Source organism: Rhipicephalus sanguineus, chromosome 1, assembly GCF_013339695.2.
Source record: "Rhipicephalus sanguineus isolate Rsan-2018 chromosome 1, BIME_Rsan_1.4, whole genome shotgun sequence".
In the NCBI taxonomy this organism is placed as follows: Eukaryota; Metazoa; Arthropoda; class Arachnida; order Ixodida; family Ixodidae; genus Rhipicephalus; species Rhipicephalus sanguineus.
Genome location: NC_051176.1, coordinates 128,581,700 through 128,604,817, shown reverse-complemented (window position 1 = coordinate 128,604,817; position 23,118 = coordinate 128,581,700). Strand labels below are relative to the sequence as shown.

At 47.9% G+C, this 23,118-nt stretch overlaps 1 protein-coding gene across 1 annotated transcript in view; it reads left to right on the top strand.

The window, feature by feature from the left end:
* The window catches only part of LOC119397725 (eukaryotic translation initiation factor 4E-1A), a 39,281-nt gene that overhangs the window by 3,638 nt on the left and 12,525 nt on the right, over positions 1-23,118 (top strand). The window contains exons 2-4 of the mRNA XM_037665143.2: positions 736-984; positions 1,708-1,821; positions 21,106-21,245. Coding sequence (XP_037521071.1) covers positions 736-984; positions 1,708-1,821; positions 21,106-21,245 — 503 coding nt within the window. The remainder of the gene's footprint in view (positions 1-735; positions 985-1,707; positions 1,822-21,105; positions 21,246-23,118) is intronic.

The window sequence follows — 23,118 nt, the reverse complement described above, 5'->3', positions numbered from 1 at the left end:
AAAACTGTTTCCTGCCGAAAATTCTGTGCATGAAAGAGTTAAGCAATGGCACTTAGCAGTCTGTTAGCATGGCTGAGGGCTTGAACATCAGGCAAGAGGTAATTCTTGCTGTAATGCAACTTTATAAGGAATCTTATACGACGTACTCGCCACGGTGGTCTAGTGGTCAAGGTGCTTGACGGCTGACCCACAGGTTGCGGGATCGAATCCCGGCCACAGCAGTTGCATTATTCACCAGTAAAACTTATTCACCTGTATATGCCAACAACCATCAAAGTTCTGATACTTTTAATACATTTAGAAATACTTCCATGAGTGCCCTAACGAATGTGCAACTTTTGATTAGCTGGTGTTCTGCCATGCAAGTGGTAGCCATCAGCGTTACTGGATGGGGACAGTTGGAAAACTCGCGCGAGAAGGCGGCCGCAGATTGTCGCCCATTTCAGGTGTCGCTGGCATCGCTTTGCGACCACGTCATGTGACCCTCACCGCGGTGCAGCCCAGCGCAGCTGGCGTCGCGCGGAGCAGACGAAGCGGCCTCGACGCTGCTTGAAGCGAAATACGTCACATGAACAGGGCGCAAAACGATTGCAGCGCTCCCACTTTTTGGGAGACAGTGAGCGGCCACGCCACTTTTGTGGCGTGGCCGCCACTTTTGTGTCCATTTGAGCACTACTTGAATCGTGTTCTTGGCAAAGTAAGCACATGCAATTTCTTGAACCCTATTTTCTGCAGAGCGACTCTGGCGAGCCTGGGCCAGCTGAACAGGTGCCATCATGCCCAGATCCACCACTTGAAATGATAAAGCACCCGCTTCAGCATCGGTGGAGCTTGTGGTTCTACAAAAATGACAAGAATCGTAGCTGGGAGGAGAACCTCCTAGAAATCACCTCGTTTGAAACTGTTGAGGATTTCTGGGCCCTCTATAATCACATAGAGGTGGCCAGTAAGCTTCCTCTTGGATGTGACTATTCACTTTTCAAGGTAAACACACCTGTTCTGTGCGTTGTAGTGTTGTTTTTTTCTGTGTTGTTTTCTGTACGTCCCGGCAAATGGAAATCCATTTGCAGCATTGATGGGATTTTGAAGATAGGTAGGAGGTAGCCATATAGCATGATATGTGGCCATAGCACGTTTGGATGATAGTAAAAACAAACTTGAGTGGTGTTTTGTGTCCAGATCTTAGCCAGTTTGGCAGCACATGCCAGCTTGGGGATTTTCATGTTAATGTAGCTACGGTATGGCCCAAGGTGAATATAAGAGGAATTGCAATTGATGTGGCAAAATGAGTTGCTCGAAATAGGTGTAAAAGCTGGTGAAGAAATGGCATGCATGTCCTTTTGTACTTCACTCATCCAGTGAACATTTTGGGGCCTACTACATACATATGCCGCATGTAGTACACTTGCGTGTGCTTACATGCAGTACAACACAGCACTGGTTGCGACAGTCTTAACACTTTCACCCAGAACACCTGAGAATTGTTGGTTGCTTATGATGCTGAAATATTGCTTGAGTGGTGCATTATGATTTCGAAAGGCTGATTGGAGGGGTCGTTCTTCCCCTACAGGCAAATCAGCTCTGTATGCTTTTGTGGGAACCTGTTTATGGCACGCCAAAACAAATGTTAACGGCAGCTGAGACAGGTTTAGTTGCAACTTATAACGGGTGGCTGGGTCATTTTGCAAACTGGTATTTTTTTCACAGTACGGCATCAAGCCAATGTGGGAAGACTGCCGCAACAAACAGGGAGGTCGTTGGCTCTTCAACTTGAACAAAAGCCAGAGGACAACGGACTTGGACAATTACTGGCTGGAAATCGTGAGTTTTCTCTTCACACAAATTATTAAAGCAGAGAGTAGTTTGGCACAACAAGTATGCCCACTTCTGTTATACAGTAAAAGCTCGTGAATTCGGATTTCACGGGACTGGAAAAAATGTCCGAATTAACCGAATGCCGAATTAACGAATGAACAGGAAAAACATTAAAATCAAGTTGGAGAAGCATACCTTTATTTGCTGAAGTATTTTGTAATGGTCATCTGCGTTTTCACGCAGATTCCGGCTTACATTACAATTTTTCTTAACTTTTCCAAATGGCCAACAGCACGCAAACTGTCGGAAGTGCTCAGGCAAATGCCCTCTAAAATCAAAAGCGCCTCCGAGACTTCCCGTGAGGTGCGATGAGGTCGCGACGTCATTAATAATTTCTTGATCGGGCAGGAGACCAGTCGTGGCGACACAATCACCAATCGCGATGTAGTCCTGAAGGGTCATATCTGTGGGAAGGACAGCATTGAAGGTCAGGCAGTCACCATCGGTGGACTCGGCTGACACCTCGTCGATGCCACCGTCGGCTACTGCCGCATGCTCGGGCCTCACATGTAAACACGGTCACAACGGGAAAGAACAAGAACTCCGCAAGAAGAGACGGTGCCGACACAACCCAAGGGAAAATGGCGTCGGAGGCGCAGTGGAGCGAAGAAAGAAGACGCCGACGTTCGGTGACGCTGCGATCGCCCCCACTAGTTGATGACGATGGTGATGTCACTCAAGTTTCGGTTTCGCCCCAGTGGTGCCAGCGCTGCTTTACCACACATTTGTGTAGCGGCAGCTGTCAGAATTTGTCCGAATTAAGCAGTGCGGAGCCCAATTCTGACGAATTAAGGAAGGTTTGGTCCCATAGATTAACATGCACTTCGGCCGGGACCAATAGAGCCGTCTGAATTATCCGAATTTCCGAATTAACGGGTGTCGAATTAACGAGCTTTTACTATATTAGCCCTGAGACGTTCAGGTGGCGCTGCCTAGCAGGAGACCTCAATGACGTCGCGGCACAGACTCTTTCGATGCCCGCCATAGCGTGCCAAGATAACGCGCTCACTTTGTGCGCTGTTTGAGTTCTTGTGGTTGCTTTTTACTTTCCTCAAGCTTCAGATGAATTATGAAAGCAGCAGCAATGTTGTTTCAGGTAAAAAAAATACGAAAACTATATATTTGTGTATACTATCGTCAATCGTACTCGTGCACCGCCGTACATAACTTCGAAAGTGGTGATCAGGCTGCGTTATGTTGCGCTGCTAAGCTCGAGGATGCGGGTTTGATACCCGGTCATGGTAGTTTATGGGGGTGATATGCAAGAATATCCGTGTACTTCGATATAAGTACACGTCAGAGTCACGTGTGATCAAAATGCGGTGCACCTCATAATATCACATCGTAGATTTGACACGTAAAATGCCATATTTACTTTATTAGCAATGGGAAGGCACAGCGCAATTGAGACAATGGACAAGAACACGCAACACACACGAGCGCTCTCTCAGTTGTCCATTGTGTCAGTTGCGCTGTGCCTTCTCATTGCTATGAACCAACTCGCCCAGACCAGTCTTACTGCTACTTTATTAGGTTGCGTTGTTCTCGGGCGATTCCTTTAGTATATGCGATGGTTTAACCTCCACAAGTTTTATTTTGCATTGTCCGCATCCGCGTATCCTCAGACATCCTTACTATATAGCGGTGTGCCTATCCTGCTATCCAAACAGTCGCCAAAGTGCATGCAATGGCGTGACTTGCAAAATATCTCAAACGCTCAACAATACCGCCCCAGCTGTCGTGTCAGTTTTTCTTACTCGCTCACTTACCTTGTGGTCAGTTTCACGTTTCTCACATTAGTGCTTCTGCTTACTACAAAAACAAATTGATAATTGCTGAACCTTCTGAAACACAAGCGAAGAATAAGTGCACGGGACAAGCTTGTCCCGTGTACTTATTCTTCGCTTGTGTCCATGTTTCTTTGCGCTACCTGCCTTAACACGAGTTCCCACAAAGTAGCCGAGTTATCCGTTCTCGTAATGTAAACTCACGACCGAAAATTTGGACGCCCTACAGTGAGTCGTTCGATTTTTCGGACTCTGGCTGGCTGATCGAGTGCGACGTTGAACGCCATGACAAGCTGTCAGCATTGTTTACATTTTTGCTAGGTTGCCAGCACTGAAATGTTGCACTGGCTATAACTGGAGATCGTGCCAGTGTCAAAATCCATGCAGAAATTACCAATCTCTAAGGCTATGTTTGTTAGCTACACGTAACAGTTGCCTTTTGGCTTTAGCCAGTCAAGTATCCATGGCCAAACAGCAGGCCAAGCCAAGATCGGAATCAGCTCAGTGTGCTGTGTGTACTTATCTCTTTAAGAGACAGATGCAACGACATGTCGCTGACGCAGTTGTTTTCCTGTTTCTTTATGTAGAATGCTTCCAAAATTTCCCTTTGGGTCTTCGTCCTCCGTGACCTAAAATACTAGTGTTGTCAAACACGAATGCACCTCGCACTGCCTGCAATGGCTTGGCAGATGAGCACAGTCATTTGTGGGAATGGGGGCCTTCTGTTCCCTGGGGCGATCATTAAAGGGGTCATGAACCACTTTTCCAAGTAATGATCTAATGACCTCAGTATCGGAGTTTACTGCCTCCCGAATCGATTGCTGCAAAAATTTCTCGAATCCGTCAAGAATGAGCGGAGTTACGGGGGTTAGGTGTAATCTAACGCTTTCTCTCTTTTCTCATGCCAACGAGCGCACTGGAAGCTAGACAGGGAGGGATGGCGCGGGGGTAAGAAGTTACATCAGCGCGCGTCATGAAACGCGATCGCTCTCCCGCTGTGATTCGCATGCGCGAGTGCGGCTACCGTGTAAAGTTAGCAGACTGAGGAGTGCGGCGCGGGCATGTGGCGGCACCCCGTGGCAAGAAGCGCATCTCATCCGGCTATCGGCCAATAAGCATGCTATGTCTCTTGCGGCGTAAACAGGCAGATCCGCGACGTCAACGTGTAGACGCCCCGCCTACCGACGAGAGTGAGAACCGGCCTCTGTTTGAAAAGAGGGCGCCTGAGGAAACGGCAACTTCGCGCTCCGCTTGTGGCCTTTACGCGGCGCGCACGACTGTAATATTTTGCAGAGCAGTTCATAGCCATGTCAGCTTTCCACGGGATGTGTTTTTTCAACAAGCCCAAGGGGTGCTTCATGACCCCTTTAAGACATCAGCCAGTTTGGCGGATGTATGCTTTGCCACACGATAAAGGGATGTGATAAATCACATGTGTAGTGCAAGGCACAACTTTCAAAATATGGTTTGTGCCACACGAAGCCCTTCTCTTCGCATGCCGCTTGATGCGGCTGCACAGGCCACTCAACTTTCGTGGGGCTGAGAACACCCACGAAAGTTGAGTGGTATGTGCAGCTACATCAACCAACATGCACAGAGAAAGGAATGCGGTGGATTCTGCCATTGCAGGATCCATGAGTCTGTGGTGGCAACTTCACCTCTGAAGACACCACCTCATTGCCCTTGTTATATGCTTATCGGTGATTGTTTTCGAATACTTTTGGTTTGTCTACATACATCTCGGTGTGCAGATTATGGCCGTTCTGGAGAGTAAAATGTTAGCAGATGGTATCGTTGTGGCATCTGCTGGCGTACAACTCAACTATGTGCTTATCTCTATGTGGCCTCTGTGATCTCGAGCAGCACGATGGCACACTGTCAGAGTTGATTGCGGATGCCATGCAAGAGGCAAGTGCAGCTGTAGCCACTGATGTCTGCACGTTTGACGAGCTAAGAAGGAAAAACTATGCGGAGAAGGAGAGTAACATCTGATGGCTCATAGCTGCCTTGGTACAGCGTGTGTCGTTTAAGTTATGGTGCAAATTATTTGATAATGCTGTAGCCTAAATGCTGACAAAATTTTAAGAAATCGTTTCAGGGACCCCCTAAGCTTTAAGCATTGAGAGATAGCAGGAAATGGCAACGTGGCATGTTTAGATTGTCGCTTTTTAAATGTATGTAGTACACTTATTGCAGTACTGCGTCACATTAGTGCCTGAAGAGAAAATTGAAGGTGATAGGGTTGTCAGTGATAAGTTGTTCATTGGTGGCTACCTTCACGTCTCTGGCCACACAGGCACCGAAGTCATAAGCATTGAACGGTAGGCCTCTGTAACTGAGAATGTGACAGATCTTGTGCAGTGCAGTGTGGTGTCTGCCACCTCATGATGAGTGAAGGGGCAATTAACGTCTACACTACAAAAAAAAAAATATCGTACAGTCGATGCCGGATATATTGAACTCCAAGGGAATCGCGAAATACTTCACTACAGTCAACGTCCGATTTATCGGACTGCCTAAGGACTGTGAAATCGTCCGAAAAATTGAGCTGTCCGAAAAAACGAATTCATGCGCTTTTATTCTGCTAGAGCGGTCAAATTGCCCCAGCCACGTCTGAAATAGCTTTAATGCCTCCCAGTACAATTATCAGGCAATTATCAGGCATTCGTTCTTTGCTGTAAGCGTTTTCTATAGCTCCAGGAAGCATGATGTATGCACCGAGATTCATATATACTCGCTAAATAATTTAATATCTCCTTTTGATGTGGACAACTTTCGGTTTCGGTTTCTGGACGCCGAGGTTGGGTAGTGACGTAGAAGTGTAGGATCTTGGTCACGTGACCACACAAGGCTGTGACACACTTAGCCAGGAAGCGATGGAAACTCAGCGAGTGATGTAGCAACCGATGCTCTTCCGGTACTATAGTGAACTAAAATATATTCTAGTTCACTACAGCCGGTACATGCGTTGCGGAGGTGGCGGAGGTCCGGCGGTCACTCACATCACTGCAGTAGATCTGGTGTGACGTCACTACAACTTTCATTGCCCATCCTACAGATCTACGTCAGTGTTGGCTTGTAGCGATGGGTCTCGGTCGGGAGAATGGGCATTTAGGTACACTTTCGAAGTGAATTAAAATATATTCTAAACGTTTGCTGTGTCTGACCCTTCGTGTGGAGTGTCCTTGCATAGAGAGGAAACCCGCAACAGGCTTGTTATAGCCTCGAAATTTGATGGCACCACCCCTTTAACTACGTGCCAACCGCCACTTGCAAGAATGCATCTCTTGATGAGCGCCGCTGATACCAGCAAAGCGCGGGATAGATTACGGCTCTCTCGCATGTAGCGTTTGGAAATGATGACGTGGAAAACAGACTGGCGGAAGAGCGGACGACTCGTCCGGCTTTCCCTGATGCCTGTGCGCATGTAATGCGTACACACATCGCCGAATCTCCTCCGATACGCAGCATTTGCTGCCGTGTGAAGCCGATCGTTTCTAGTTGTGTGCAGCACATCTCCAACTAAGCTGACGCCGTCACTGTACTGTTGCGCTGTATCGTACGCACTCATTTATCATGAAAGGGTTCGTGATGTGCACTTTGTTCCTGACCGCACAAGGGCGCGGCAATGGCGAGCTGGTTTCATCCGTGAAGGCAACGCGTTTGTGCGGCGCACTTAGCGGTCTTGCACAAAGAGGCAGCAAGAACGGTGGCGCGGCGCGTTGGGGTTCTCTCCTATTAAATGCGTGCAGTATGCCTCCAACTGCGCTTGTCCGCATGCCCTACCGAGCAGTTAACTGAAGGTGCTTATCGTAAGGACGTGAGAGAGTCCGACTACAATTAATCACTCGTAATCAAACTAGCTACAATAAAAAAAGAACCTTCTGTGCATCAAGAGACATAATAAAATGCTGCTTGTTCGTTTCTGTTTGATTCAAGGAAAAAAGAACCTCTTTGGCGTTGCCGTGGAGAACGGTGCGCGTGGTTCAAAGGTTCCGTTTTCGCCGAACTGCGCTTTGTCCGGCACTGTTTCGCTCACATGGTCGCGTCTCAGTGGTAGTTTTAGTATCGCGTACTACCGCGTGTGTTTCCCGCGCTCGTGAAAGTCGCTCTGACAGAAACTTCGACAAAATGCCGCATGCATGTGATGTTGCCAGATGCCGGAATGGTGCACGCCGCCACGCAGTAAAGGCGGGCAACGTTGGCACGGCAACAGTTACGTGAGAAAGACCACTTTCAGGCAGGTGATTTGAAGTGCGCTAACGTGATGCGGACCACTAAGACGTGATTTTATTTCAAAATAAGCACTTCCTTGGCACAAAAGTTGCACTACGAGGTTTCTGGAACGCTGTTTCAACAATCAACGGCGACTTAATATTTGCCTTTAGTGTCCCTTTAATGGATGTGGTGTGGGAGGCATGTCATCACGTCAGTCACTACAGTCCATGTCCGATTTTTCGGACTCCCTAGGGACTGCGAAATTGTCCGAAAAATCAAATTCATGCTTTATTTAGCTCAAGCGGTCAAATCGCCACAGCCAGGTACAAAGTAGCTTTAATGCCTCCCAGTACACTTATCAGGCATTTTGGAGTGCGCCCAGCCTCTCGCTAATACATTCGGTACCTGCCACGAACCCCGCTTAACTACGTGCCAACTGCCACTTGCAAATTTGCGTCTCGTCATGAGCGCCACTGATAGCAGCAAAGCGCGGAATAGATTACGGCTCTGTCGCATAGAGAGTTTGGAAGCAATGACACGGAACACAAAGACTGTGGTGGAAAAGCGACGACTCGTCCGGCTTTCCCAGATGTGTGTGCGCACGTAAACAATGCGCACACCCATCGCCGAATCCGCCGATACGCAGCTGCCGTGTGAAGCCGATAGTTTCTAGTTGTGTGCAGCACATCGCCAACTAATCTGACAACGTCACTGTACTGTTGCTGTACCGTACGTACGCATTTGTCATGAAAGGGTTCGTGATGACGCGTCTGTGCGGCCCACTTTGCAAGTCTCGCACAAAGCGGCAGCACGAATGGCGGTGCGGCGTGTTTATGTTCTCGTGCGTGCACTACGCATGCAACTGTGCTGGCCACATGCACTACCAAGCAGTTAACTGAAGATGCTTATCGTAAGGGTTTAAACTGTACTGGCGCGTTTGCCACGTGCCGCCATCACGCCTTCGTGCATTTGCGCTGCTTATCCGAAAGATATCGCCACACGGCGCCGTGACAGCGGCCCCTTTGAATAGACCTCTCCCTGTTTGCAAACAGTGTGACGTCACTGGCAGTATCCCGCCCCCAAGTCCCGCCTTCGGAGCAGGTGCTGGGGTGCTATCGCGGAACGATTCTATTTTTTATTCCAATGCTTTTCGTGCTTTTCGCGCTTGGCCATTGGTCAGAACGACGGTCCGTCCGCGTTATCAACGCGATCAGCCAGCCGCGAGTGGTGGATGATAAGAATAGCATAGAATATGGCATAGAATCGGAAATAGTATCGTTCCGCGATTGCACCCCTGGTTGGCAAGAAAGTTCCGCCGGCGGGATCTCTCTGCATAGCAGCACTGCGTGTGTTTGCTTTACTTCGATAGAAGTTTTTGCAAATTGCTATTTTCTGAACTCAGAGATGTTAGAAGGAAGACTGCCTGCAGTGAACGAGTCTGTTAGGTCAACATATGATTTGCTCGTCGTGGATGACAGCCATAAAAAAATCTTATGCTGCTCGAAAGTGAACGTTGTACATTTTCACGGCGACTGGTGTTTGGAGAAATACTATTAGCATGGCATGGATGTGGACGTACTCAATTTCCGTCGCGAAATCTGCACTGCAGTTTTAAACGATGTACAGCATTGGCGGCTACTGTGCGCGAGGTGACTGATTAGATTCGCACTCACGGCGCAAAATTCTGATCAGACATGAATGAAAGAAAAAAAAAAAACGAAGGAAACACTCATTTCATTAGCCTGAGTTCGGTTAACAAATCCCCGTGAAAATTAAAGCGAAGTTTTCCCCTATGGCGTTCTTCATAATCCACTGAGCAGTTTTGAGATGTTAAACACAATAATTTAGTTATAAATAATTTCTTGCCCGGTTACTTCGCTGTATCTGATGCCTACAACGTGTTTCTATACTTACTCCCCTCCTTTAGACTTGGTACACAAACTCGGAATGTCACTTCATAAATATCGAGCCGTAAAGATAAGCTAACTAGAATATTACAAACAAGAATCTCCACTGCTTCCATTAAACGTACATCTCCAATAAAAGGCGATACGCGTATGCTTCTGGATATTCGCCGTGGTAAACCATACGTGCATGTTCGGCAATGCTAAAACACGCTGGTAGCTCATGCGTAGTCTCACCTTTCAGCCCGGACATCATGCACTTTTTTTTGTTTGTTGTTTTGTGCACCCCGCACAAACACTTAGATATGCACTCGCAGATCATCGCGTCAAATAAAATGTCCAATCCTGATGTTCCGTCGACAACCGGTCACTGCAAATTGCCCTCTTAGATACAATGCGTGCCAATGTTTTCGCAAACGAGATGCATCGTTATTCACACAGCACACACCACACACAATATTGTCAGTTTCAACGTCCGCAACTGTGAACCGATATCGTCGCTGCCTTTCAACGCACACTACACGCCACAGTAAAGGCGGCACATTTTCGAAGACAATGCCACGATGCCGCTGTTCCTCGCACAGACCACCACGTGAGTTCACTTCTCCAAGTTAAACAGCCAGCAGCGTGGCAAATTTTTCGTCACGCAGTCCACGACACATTTATATGTTCTTTGACACATACCACAAATAATCTTGGAACCGAAAGATTAAGAAAAAGGTTCAAAAGAAAAAAAAACATGCGCCAAACACCGTGCGACTGTACCATGCTGAGCCGGCAGCGGGAGTGTTTTGCCAACCACCCTCCGTTGCACGTGCACCAAGAGGTCACGTGATCTGACGTCACGGGGAGTGAGTGACATAGGCCGGTAAAGGTCTATTTCTGGTCTGCTTCACCCCATAACGCTTGGGCATTGCGGCAAAGCTGACTTTCGGACTGTGCTGCTGTCGCAGACAGATGGACTCGCGAAAGCGCTGGTTCGAACCTACGAGATGATAGGCACGGCAGAGGTGGGGGCTTCAGATAATTCCTTTCGGACCTGAAATTTGGGCAGAAAGTCCGAGAAATTGGACTCCGAAGAGTTTCGACGTCCGAAATTTCGGACGTTCTAATACATTGACATCTATGAGGCTGGTGACGGTGCTGCGAAAGAGTCCGAATTTTCGAGCATGTCTGGAAAATCGGTCGTCCGAAAAATCGGCAGTTGACTGTATATCGATAATTCTAAACACAAAATATGCAAATTAGAGGCTTGTAATAATGCATTGCAGGCCTTGAATTGGTCTTTGGAAATTGTACCAAGTGCCAGCATGCCGATTCACTCACATTATGCTAAAGAGCAAGGCGACAACTTCTTTTGCAAGTTACGGTGGTTTATTTCATATGAAAATATTTAGTAAACTTGTCTTGCTTCTTGTTCCCAGACGAGTTCATCAAGCCATGCTTAATATCATTGAAGCCTTTCAAATAAGCAATTTCAGCACCTTCCATTGCGCCACAACATCTACAAATGACGTTGATTGCTGATGCAAGCTCTGGAGCACGATAAAAGGATGCTTAGCGGCGGCGTTGGCATCTTAATCACCGCTCGGTTCCACTTCCGCAGCACGGGCAACGTCCTCCATGATCTCCGCATCGATGCAGTCAGAAACAGCTACATCGCTTGCTGCACCCTCATCCAAATGGTGCCCCAAAATGGTAATAAGTCGCTAATTTCACTGAGGCGCCATACGTATGCATTTGTCAGTAGTCATGATGCACCCAAAGTTGTCACCTGACACCAAAGCCCACAAGCAAACAGTTCACGACGGTGCTTTGCTTGACGTCGTTCCAAGCACCAGTCATCACATTTATCACTATGAGCGCCTCAATACCGTATTTACTCGCATAATCGGCGCACCCCTAGTTTGGTCGCGGAAAATTCGATTTTTTTTAATTCCGCGCATAATAGGCGCACCCCGAACTTGGCCGTGATCAGAAACGATTCTACCCCCCAGCGGTACAGTTGGAACGCGGTCCCCGTACCCTGAAGAAAAAAAGAAGGCAAATCGACGAGCAAATAAAAAAAATTCGAAGTGCAACGACCTAACCAACGTGTTTGTCGAAATAAAACTTGAAAAAAAAGCGTCCATGAGCGGGAAAAAAAAAAAATGGCTGTTCCATCAATTACTGATACCCCCCAAATCGCCGCGCTTTTTGGAGGTCACGTGTACAACGCTGGGGGCTCGATCGCCATCACCACCATCAGAGAAAAAGAAACGCCATTTTGCAAGCGGTGTGCGTATGTTGTGGTCGTGTATTCAACTTTGGTTCCACCATGGGGAAGTACGCGAGCTACACGGCTGGGTTTAAACTGAAGGCAGTGCAGTACGCGCTGGAGCATGGCAACCGGGCTGCAAGCAGGCATTTCGGTGTTGGAGAAACCAGTATTCGGTACTGGAGGGATCAAGAAGAAAAACTTAAGGCGATGAAGGAGACACGACGGGCTTTCCGCGGTGCCAAGACCGGCAGGTATCCGAACGTCGAAGAGCAACTGGTCCGGCATATACGGGAGCTACGACAAGACGGCTGTGCTGTGTCATTGGATATTGTGCAGACTGAGGCGCGCAGAATAGCCCGAGCGCAGGGCATCGAAGCAAAAGAGTTCAAAGCCAGCTCCGGATGGACAACTCGTTTCATGCGGCGCCATGGCCTTGCACTGCGAAGGCGGACCACCTTGTGCCAGCGCTTGCCCGCAGCATACGAGGACAAATTGGTGGACTTCCACCGTTTTGTTATAAAGCTCGGACAGCAAGACTTCATTTTGTCCCAGATCGGCAACGCTGATCAGACCCCTCTTTGCTTTGATATGCCGCGGAACAGGACAGTGGAGGAGAAAGGTGCACGGAGCGTCATCGTCAGAACGTGTGGCGCTGATAAACAACGATGCACCGTAATGCTGGCGGTGGCAGTGGATGGGCGCAAGCTACCGCCTTACATTATTTTTAAACGTAAGACGCTCCCAAAGGCAAATTTCCCTCAAGGCATCTACGTCAGAGTCCAGGAAAAAGGCTGGATGAGCGCGGAACTCATGGTGGATTGGGTGAAAACAGTCTGGGGTCGGCGGCCGGGTGGTCTGTTGTTGCCGTCCATGCTTGTCCTCGACAGTTTTCGTGGGCACCTAGTAGACCGCGTACGAGATGAGCTAAAGGAGCGGCGCACAGATCTGGCAGTGATTCCTGGCGGCCTCACATCGATACTGCAGCCTTTGAACGTGTCCTTGAATAAACCTTTCAAGGACAATGTTCGAAGGCTGTACACCACCTGGATGGCTGGAGGACAACATGAGCCGACTCCAGGTGGTAAGATTAAGAGGCCGCCTGTGGAAATGCTGTGCGCTTGGATCGTGGAAGCGTGGCAGGCGATCTCCGACGAAGTCGTCAGGAAAAGCTTCAAGAATACTGGTATCTCGCACGCACTGGATGCGAGTGAGGATGACATGTTGTGGGGTGCGGATTATTCGGACACCGAAAACGAATCCCCGCTCGGCGAGGATGAATGTGTGATCTCAGACTCGGACTCCGAATACGGAAAAGGAGGAACACCTACGACTTTTGTGTAAATAAATTTTACGTGTGTGCGTGCAGTTGACGGCTCTCGCTTGTTCATTAAAAGGTACGTAGGTATGTTTGTTTTATGCTGAATTAATTGGTAAACGATAAAGTCTCCTTTTACTTGACAAATGTGCAGATTTAAAGCGTGAGAACAGAGTCGAAAAAATTTTTGAAAATTTTACCCCGCGTAATTGGCGCACCCCTAACTTCGAGCCGGATTTTCTGAAAAAAAAGTGCGCCTATTATGCGAGTAAATGCGGTATTTAGTTAGACTCCTGACTTTACACAAGTCCATGATGCCGCAAGGGACAACGCTGCACACAACAAAGGGAGAAGTCCTCACCGTCGACATCTTGTCGATGGCGATTACACTTGTGGCTTTGTAACAGGCAGCTGCTGCTTTGGCGTGGAAAGCAAGAAAAAGCATAGCCTCTGAGATTTGTTTGAAACCGAAAATCTGCCACTAGGTTTCAGATCTTGATGCTTTTTGGGTCCGCATGCCATCGTGTGTGAACAAGAAAGGGAGTGCAAGCTTTGTGACGAGGCTGCCGAGTCATTTTTGTATACATCTCATTTTGGTGCCCGCGGCAATCGGCCTCTTTGAAAAACATCTCCGCATGTTACAACCTAATCAAGCAGATGCACTCACAAGTGCTGCGCAACCAACCAAAGCAATGTACTAATGCAACCACACCACATTTTCGCCACCTGTGCACAAAAGAGGCATCGGAACATGTTAGGATGCGGCCAAAAGGTAATCAATATTTGTTATACCCCTGTCACACGGCCACCACCGAACTCCGTTTATCTCCGTTCCGCATTGAACTACTTAATGGAGCTTAACCAGAATGGAGTTGTGGCCGTGCTACATGGCTCGGTGCAAGCTTTCGTCGGTTGCCGCATGGGGCAAAAACAGCGCTGCTGCGCACGTCGAAACGTCCAATTTTTTGCCGGTGCAGTCGCCTTTTTAAAGCAACAAAAAATGTGTTTTTGTGTGTTGATGAAGTGCTCGGAATCACCATTTCTGTCGCAGTGCTCGTGCGTGCGCCTCACACGTGCAGAAACAAATATGGCGCGACGCTTCACAGCGGCGGCTTGGCGAGCCGTTGGTGTGGAGAGTTCAAGCGCTGATGTCCGAAAAAATACAACTAAAACTTACACTATGTGGCGTGAAATGCTACGAAAAAACATAGCGTAGTTCTTAAAATTATAATTGAGCTCATTAGGACGACTTTTGCTAGTGCGGTTTTCAGCGTAGCAGTAGCTGGCTGGGAACGAGAGTACTCCATCGAGCCGAAATGGTCTTTACCGAACTCCCTCCACCAAAAGCTCCATTTAACTTTCTCAGCGAAATGGTGACCGTGTGACATGAACCCCATCTCCCTTGAAGAAAAGACGAGGGAGTTAAACGGAGTTCACGGGTGCCCATGTGACAGGGGTATTAGGCAAAATTCACTTTCCAGGCTTCGGTGCGGTGCAGCGTTCGATACATTGGATGTTCCACTGTGCGGAACATCCAACGTATCGAACGCCAGGGGATCATCAATGGGCCAGGGGATCATCTCAGCTCAGTATGTTTAAAACTGGTACTTTCACATGTATTTTTCCATACGCTGCTGTATGCAATGAAATCCTTGCTGCACGAGTCATCCATATTTTAATACATGCACCTTGCTCATTTTGCTCTATGGCATGCATAGTCCTCTAGTTTCAATGGCATGTGTGACTGCATCTGTCAATATAGGGCCATTTCGTCGGCATGGCTATTTATGATGACTCAAGCCTCGCGTGCCAGGAAGGGAAATTGCACCTGTAGGCACACAGCACAACACAGCGTTTGATGTGTCGAGCGTCGAGGTGAATGGTGGTTGCTATATACACAGTACAGTGCTCTATTTTGCATTGAATTTCGGATGTTTTGGTATAGTGGATATTTTGATATATCCAGGATTGACTGTGTACCATCAGTAAAGCTTCGTTATGTGCATTTTTAGCGAGAGACCAGCTGTTGCATTGGGCAGCTACTTGCACCTGCCCATGATGGTATGAATTCAACTCCATCTTCTACATGAGCACTTAAAGGGGTCATGAACCACCCCTCGGCCTTGGTGAAAAAACGCATCATGCAGAAAGCAGACACTGCTGTGAACAGCTCAGTCAAATCTTGCAGTTGTACGTGGAAGGAGAGTTTCAAAGGAGAGTGCAAAGTTACTGTTTTCTCAGGCGCCCTCATTTCATACAGAGGCCTGTGCTCACTCTGTCCGGAGCTGCCAGAGCCTGCTGTTTAGCATCACACAACAGATAGAATGCTATTGGCTAGTAGCCAACATAAATCATGAGTGGCACGCTTGGATCAGATGCGCTTCTTGCCACGGCATGGCGCCACATGACGGTGCTGCGCTTCGCAATATGCTAGCATTACACAGCAGCCAAACTAGTACGCTTGGAATAGCAATGGGAAAGAGCAGTTGTTTCATCACATGCGCTCAAGGTCATGACGTGTGCTATCTTCCAGCGTGCTCGTTTGGGACGAGAGAAGAGGGAAAGCGCTTCAAGTCTGCGACAAATCCTTGTAATTCCGCTTATTCTTGGCAGATTTGAGAAACTTTTGCAGCTATCAATTTGTGAGGCTATAAACTCTGGTACTGAGGCAATTTGGTAATTACTTGGAAAAGTTGTTCAGGACCCCTTTTAGTTTCATTCTGTTGAGTGCTAATTTTGATGTGGGATTACCATCAAACTTCCCAATAATGAAGCAGGCACAGTTGAACTTTAGTATTAGCCCTGAGAACAAACACTAATGTGTCGCTGCAATTGGGGGGATGTGAAGTCGCAGCAAGAACTCGTCTGCCATATTCCCGCTCTTTCAGGGTACGATACGATGGTGATTATTCCTCAGTTGTGCGATGTAAATTTCGCAAGGTAGAAGTTGCAAGTTTTCATTACAACCAAAAGATAAAGCTGCAGAATGTTTGCACAATAAAGCTTAAAGGGCCCCTGACAGCCGATTTCTTGTTTGTGACATTTATGTTGTAATAAGTAGGTCTATGTCTTGTAACCACGGAATGACACCGTAAATGCTCCAACGTGATGTCTAATTAATCCTGGCAGCGTTAATTATGGTCATTTTTAGTGGAGGTTCAAAACGCGCGCCGAAAGAGGATAAGAAACTAGTGCCGCGCCGCGGCGGTCGCGCCTCGGGGCACGCGTGATGACGTGCACTCAGTATTGGGTGACGTCAGCCACGCGCTTGTTGAACTGCCAGTTGGAGAACACACACAAGGAGAGCTCACGCTGCCTGCCGACACGTACCGAAGAAGGAGAAGGTGGGAGAGCAAACATGCTTCGCAATATACCACAGTGCATGCACCGCGCATATTTCTGTCTGTGACGTCGACAACACTTGCTTTACCTCTGCAACGTCACAAGGGGCCTACGTCTACGTCATACTAGTGGTTATGTTGATAGGAGTTCAACATTCAGATGAGCACTCAGGCTTACTTTAAAACCAAATAAAAATATCTTAAAGTCAACGCTCGTCACTCATAATCGGTCAGAAGTGCCCCCGCATGCAGGACTATCAAACAACACAAGCATCTCGAGTTTCCAAATTCGGTGTCAGGGGTCCTTTAAGATGGGCAAACCCCGTCTAAACGTAAGCTTCATTCTGAAATAAGGGTGATGCTCAATCAGAACAGCAATACATTGATTGGTTTTACTGCATATGTAAAGAAATAAGTGCCAAGAAAATATTTCTGCTAAATAGTCATAGTATTTCATCATTACAGCTTGGCTTACACTTCGCAGTTAAACATGCGTGCTGAAGCATTACAAAATGAAATCATGTTTTAGCAAACTGGTTTGAAGTTTGTTGTGCAAGTTTTATCTGCATCTGCAAATTATCTAAATGATTACCAGTGATTCCACTCCTGCGCCAACTGCGCCAAAGTGCGCCAAATTGTATTTACTGCGCCATCCTGATAATATCGACGAAATTTGCGCCAAACTGCGCCAAAGTCTCGGGCTTGGGGGCATCTATCACCGGCAATCGCACCGCCGGCGCGTCAGAACATGTGCAGCTCGATCTTGGGGCTTGCAATGAAGTCGCAATCATGGACCAAGAATTATTCCGCTGAATAAATAGCGCTCGCGCGTTCGTTCCGAGTAAGCCACGATGCCATGCACGGTGCCGACGCAGCTTCTGTTCTGTAAGTCGGCTTGACAGCAAAACGTGCTCTCCGCAGAGGCTCGACGTCTAGGCCTATCGGTAGCGAGAAAGTGCGACGGCGATTCATCGGCTGACGTCGTCTGTTCCAGAAACGCTGCTGATAGCTCGTTTGAAGCGTCGCACGGCACGTAAGGAAAGCAATGTTCAGTAATAACTACATGCGTGCCGCTAAAATGCCTGTCACTTCTGTTTCCGGACATCGCGGAATGAAATCTGGGAACGCTCGCAGTAGATATATGGGAGAATATCGAATTTTAATTGCTTAGCGTTTATGGAAGAGCACGCGAACGGTTGAAACGCGTTGACACTTTTCCTCAGATATACTTTATCCATGGATCTTCATCCAGAACAGCTTTTTCGTAATTGTTTCCGCCAGCACGTCCGAGTTTGTAATCACTCTGCGGTAAATATCCCCTAAAAGGCCCTGCCCTTTCGAGCTCACGTGCTAGGGTTCCAATTCGAATTTTTGCTTGCTTTTTTAAAAATTTCATCTCATTAGTAAAATCATATCTCCTGGTCCGAGCAGCCGCAAATGCGCAGCTGTCAGTAGAGAGCCCGTCGCTGACGGCCCACAGTGAAGCGGCTACGCCATGTTACACGTCCGCCCTTTCGGGGGTCAATAGCTAACGGTTAAAAAAACTCATTTTCGCTTAAGAGCGAAGCAGTGAATGCGATACCAAAAAATTGTATTGTTCAACGAAGTAAGGCTATAGCAGCTAACTCTTTTGGATCCGATCTCGCGTAACTCAACAAAACGCTGGTTTAAGGGAATATGGCCGCTCCAGGAACCGAAGCGTTTTCTTGCTCTGAGTTCTCTAAACGCGAAGTAAGCGTTGAGAGCACAGCAAGTTTACGAGCCGTCTCCTGATGCCTCGAGATAGCGAGCGCGCAAGCGACTGCGCCCTTCGAACGATGCGGCCCCCCCCCCCCCCATTCCGCTCCCCTGGCGTCCCGCCATGCTCCTTACGAAAGACGGGCGGGGCGTTTCCTCTCTGTTTGATGAGCAATCGACGGCAGGCCCGCACGCGGGAAGATGTTATCTCATGCACTCTCCGTGCGACGGAGACAGACGGCCGGCTAGTTTAATCTCCGCTTGAGCAGCGTTCGTCGCCAGCGCTCGCGAGCTTTTACCCGCGGCTAGAATGCGCGTGGTGATGTTATTAATTTGGACTTTATACGGAAAATTACGGCAACGGCAAAAATCCGCCGAGAGTGTCCATATAATTGCTATCGCAATAAAAATTTTTAAAAAGTTGAGGAGCCATTTCACTCTTGAAGTGGATGATAAGCGAAGCTGTTTCGCGCATGGCACACAGGTGACATGGTGGAGGACAGTTTGGTATGTAGGGCCAGGCTGTTAACGTTCAAGACGCAATATTAATGCGAAAGCCTTAGATGCTTTATCAAACACGAAAATTGACCGTCGGCGGCGTCAGTCGATTGATGCTAAAAATAATCATCATGTGATGGCGTCAGCATTGCGTTATAGATCGTCAGAACTTGTGACGTCATCATGGCGTAATATATCGTCATGTCACGTGATGACGCCATCACATGACATCACTTTACACTGCTTCCGCTGATCATGGAGCTAGCGCAAAACCAGCTGAGGTGCCAAAAGCTTGCAGAGAGAGAGGGGGAGGATCAACCCATCGATCGAGAAGAAAAAGAACCTGGCTTTCGCCTTGGGGTTGTCTTAGGGGAATGCATCAGGGACAGTGTGGCTCTTTGGCATTGAGGCACTGCTGTACATCACGGCGTTTGTCTACCATGTCTGCTGATAACCACATAGATGTATTTAGAGTGTTATTTCGTAAAGTGCAATTATCTTGATCCGATATTTTGTTTATTTGCTAGTGTCGAAAATAATCGCCGAAGAGGTTAATCCAGAACACTCAACTGCATGAGCCCTTATTTTTTCATTAGCGAGTGAAATATGGAGTTCTCCTGAGCATAGGTGTGCGCAGGGTTCCCCATCAGGGGGGGGGGGGTGAAGGTTCATCGCAGCGCCCCCCCCCCCCCACCCTACTAAGTCAATGTATGGGGCAGATTTGGTGCCCCCCCCCCCTCTTAGGTGACTAGAAGAGTCAATGTACGGGGCAGATTTTGCGCCCCGCCCTCTTAGGTGATTAGGAGGAGGGGCGCCCCCCCCTGCCCCCCCCCCCCCCCCCTGTGCGCACGCCTATGCTTCTGAGATGATTTTTTTCATGAGATTTGCAATGAATCGAAATATTTCTAGCCTTCATAAGAGCCCCATAATAATACTCAGGTGCTTGAATGTTAATGCAAAATTATCTGCTCCAAAGTGCTCCAAGATGAAAACTTTGCTGCTCCAAAGTGCTCCAAAATGGAAATTTTGCTGCTCCAAAGTGCTCCAAGATGAAAATTTTGCTGCTCCAAAGTGCTCCAGAACGGAAATTTTGCTGCTCCAAAAATTGCTCCAAATCAGAAGTCCTCGGTAGCATCACTGGATTACAGAACTGTGCTTTCTGCTACAGGAGACTTTAGATGAATTTGCAAAAAAAAAGTATCTTATTCGAAAAGTTAACAAAGTATTAATGCTATTTATCTAGCGCTTTCGAAAATGCTCGAGATATGGGTACTTGTGTCATGTAGGTTTCCTCTCGTCAGTTGTCGGTGATTATGTAGTCGTACCCTGCATCGCATAGGCAGCTTGTCCGATCTACTGCCGCATCGCAAACGGCAATCTTCACTTCATGTGAAGCACAACACTCATTTGCAAAACAAATATCGAAGTGAGCATACTGAACGATGTGGCTCTCACAATAAACGTCATTCGCCTCAATGAGGCACTGACTCGTGTCATGCGCCTTGTCCTCATATGCCAGTTGATGCTGCTCAAGAGTAATGAACTGCAAGTAAAATTCATTAGATGGTTACCTAACTGCAGTAATATGGGTCTGACAGCGCTGCTGTTACCTATGCTGCACTAAAACAAATTGACATTCAGCAATGAACATCAGTTTGCTTTAGTGGTGAACAGACGCCATAGAATCATTTCAAGAAAAACTGGCACATCAGCTGAGGCTGTATTCCTGGGTGAGTGCGTTGAGCTATTTCGCAAGAATCGACACAGTCACACTGCACGCATTTTTGTGATTGTGTGCTGATAGCAGGCTCGTCACACTGCCAGAAATGCTGTATGCAGATACATGATGTTCTAAATGACTGTTTATTTTGAGCACAACTGTAGCCTAAGGTAGTTTGTGATTTGGAAGTTCTGTGTAGCTCAGCTGTGCAGACCCAGACTGAATATCTGGTCATCATTGGTGAATTCAATTCGTATTAGAAAAATGTGAATTTGCACACCGTTGCTTTTTGTACATGCTATTCCTGAAGCCTGCAGCCATATCCTGACGCGACAAATTTTTTTTAGCTGTAGCACTGTTTCATGATATTTTATGGCAATTGTCACGCTATTGTGGCTTTTTAATGGACAATGTTAAGTTGCAATGCTTGTGCTTTCTGTATTTTAACAGTTGCTGTGCCTGATAGGAGAGGGCTTTGATGAGTTCAGTGATGACGTAAATGGTGCGGTGGTCCAAATTCGCCCAAAGCTCGACAAGATTGCTGTCTGGACTGCTGATGTGCGCCGAGCTGATGGCAACATTAAGATTGGGTAAGTTGGTTCATTCAGTTCGCTTGCTTCACGAGTTTTTTATTTCCATCTGTGACTACATTGACTGCCTTTCCTGTTGAAAACCACATGTTGCCGCATAGGAAACAGTTCACAGTATAATTTCACCTCCCCAATTCTAATCGCTGAAAAGGGATTAAGGGATTGACCTTTGGAGTACCACTGATGTAATGTGAACTTTTGCTGTGTAAACGCCGTAGCCTTTGTTACTAATTGTGGCTGAAGCTGTCAGCACATTTTTGCTAGGTGGCCAGCACTGAAATGTTGCACTGGCTATAGCTGGAGATCGTGCCAGTGTCAACATCCACACAGAAATTACCGATCTCAATGGCTTTGTTTGTTGGCTACACGTAACGGTTGCCTTTTGGCTTTTGCCAGTCAAGTATCCATGGCCAAACAGCAGGCCAAGCCAAGATCAGAATCAACTCAGTGTGGCATTTGAGGTGAATGACAGCGCGTACGAGTACGACGCAGATCCTAACTTGAACAAAGGGGTCCAAAAACACCAGCGCTGCAGCATCAACTAGCCCAGCGTCGTTCCCTTTTGCCACTTCAGGGCTTGTGTTGTCAGATGTTTCTGTGGCTAGGCCTGATCTGCGTCCCGAGCTTTGTGTCTCGCTCCCTTGGTTGTTGCTGGGTGTGCGAGGCCTGATATGCTGAAATTGCTCTGACGCCACCTGTTCCATGTGCTCTATCGGAACTAAAGAAGCGCGGCAACTACAAGGCCCTGACGACGGCGAAAAAAGCAGCGCTTATTTGCAGGTGGAAAACAGCCGACCTCAATCCGAAGCTGTTGGGGAGTTTTCGCAGAGTTGGCCGATAAGATCATCAGTCAGCTACTCGAACATGTGGATAGAGTCAACTGCCAATTTTTTGGACGCCCGATTTTCCGGACATGCTCGAAAATTCAGATGCTGTTGCGTCACCGTCACCAGCCCCATAGAGGTTAATGTATAAGAACGTCCGAAATTTCGGACGCTGAAACTCTCTTCGGCGTCCGATATTTCGGACTTTCTGCCCAAATTGCAGGTCCGAAAGGCATTAATTGGAGCCCTCACCTGTGCCGCATCAATCATCTCTTAGGTTCGAACCAGCGCTTTCGCGAGTCGATCTGTGTGCGACAGTAGCAGAGTCTGAAAGTCAGCTTTGCCGCAATGCCGAAGTGTTATGGGGTAAAGCAGACCAGAACTTCAAAGGGGGCGCCGTGTGGCGATATCTTTCGGATAAGCAGCGCAAATGCACGAAGGCGTGATGGCAGCATGTGGCAAATGTGCCAGTACAGTTTAATCGTTGACAGCCCTTATGATAAGCATCTTCAGTTAACTGCTTGGTAGTGCATGTGGCCTAGCACAGTTGCATGCGTAGTGCACGCACGAGAACATAAACACGCCGCGCCGCCATTCGTGCTGCCGCTTTATGTGAGACTTGCAAAGTGGGCCGCACAGACGCGTCATCACGAACCCTTTCATGACAAATGCGTGCGTACGGTACAGCAACAGTACAGTGACGTCAGATTAGTTGGCGATGTGCTGCATACAACTAGAAACTATCGGCTTCACACGGCAGCTGCGTATCGGCGGATTCGGCGATGGGTGTGCGCATTGTTTACGTGCGCACACGCATCTGGGAAAGCCGGACGAGTCGTCCGCTTTTCCACCACAGTCTTTGTGTTCCGTGTCATTGCTTCCAAACGCTCATGCGACAGAGCCGTAATCTATTCCGCGCTTTGCTGGTATCAGTGGCGCTCATCACGAGACGCAAATTTGCAAGTGGCAGTTGGCACGTAGTTAAGCGGGGTTCGTGGCAGGTACCGAATGTATTAGCGAGAGGCTGGGCGCACTCCAAAATGCCTGAT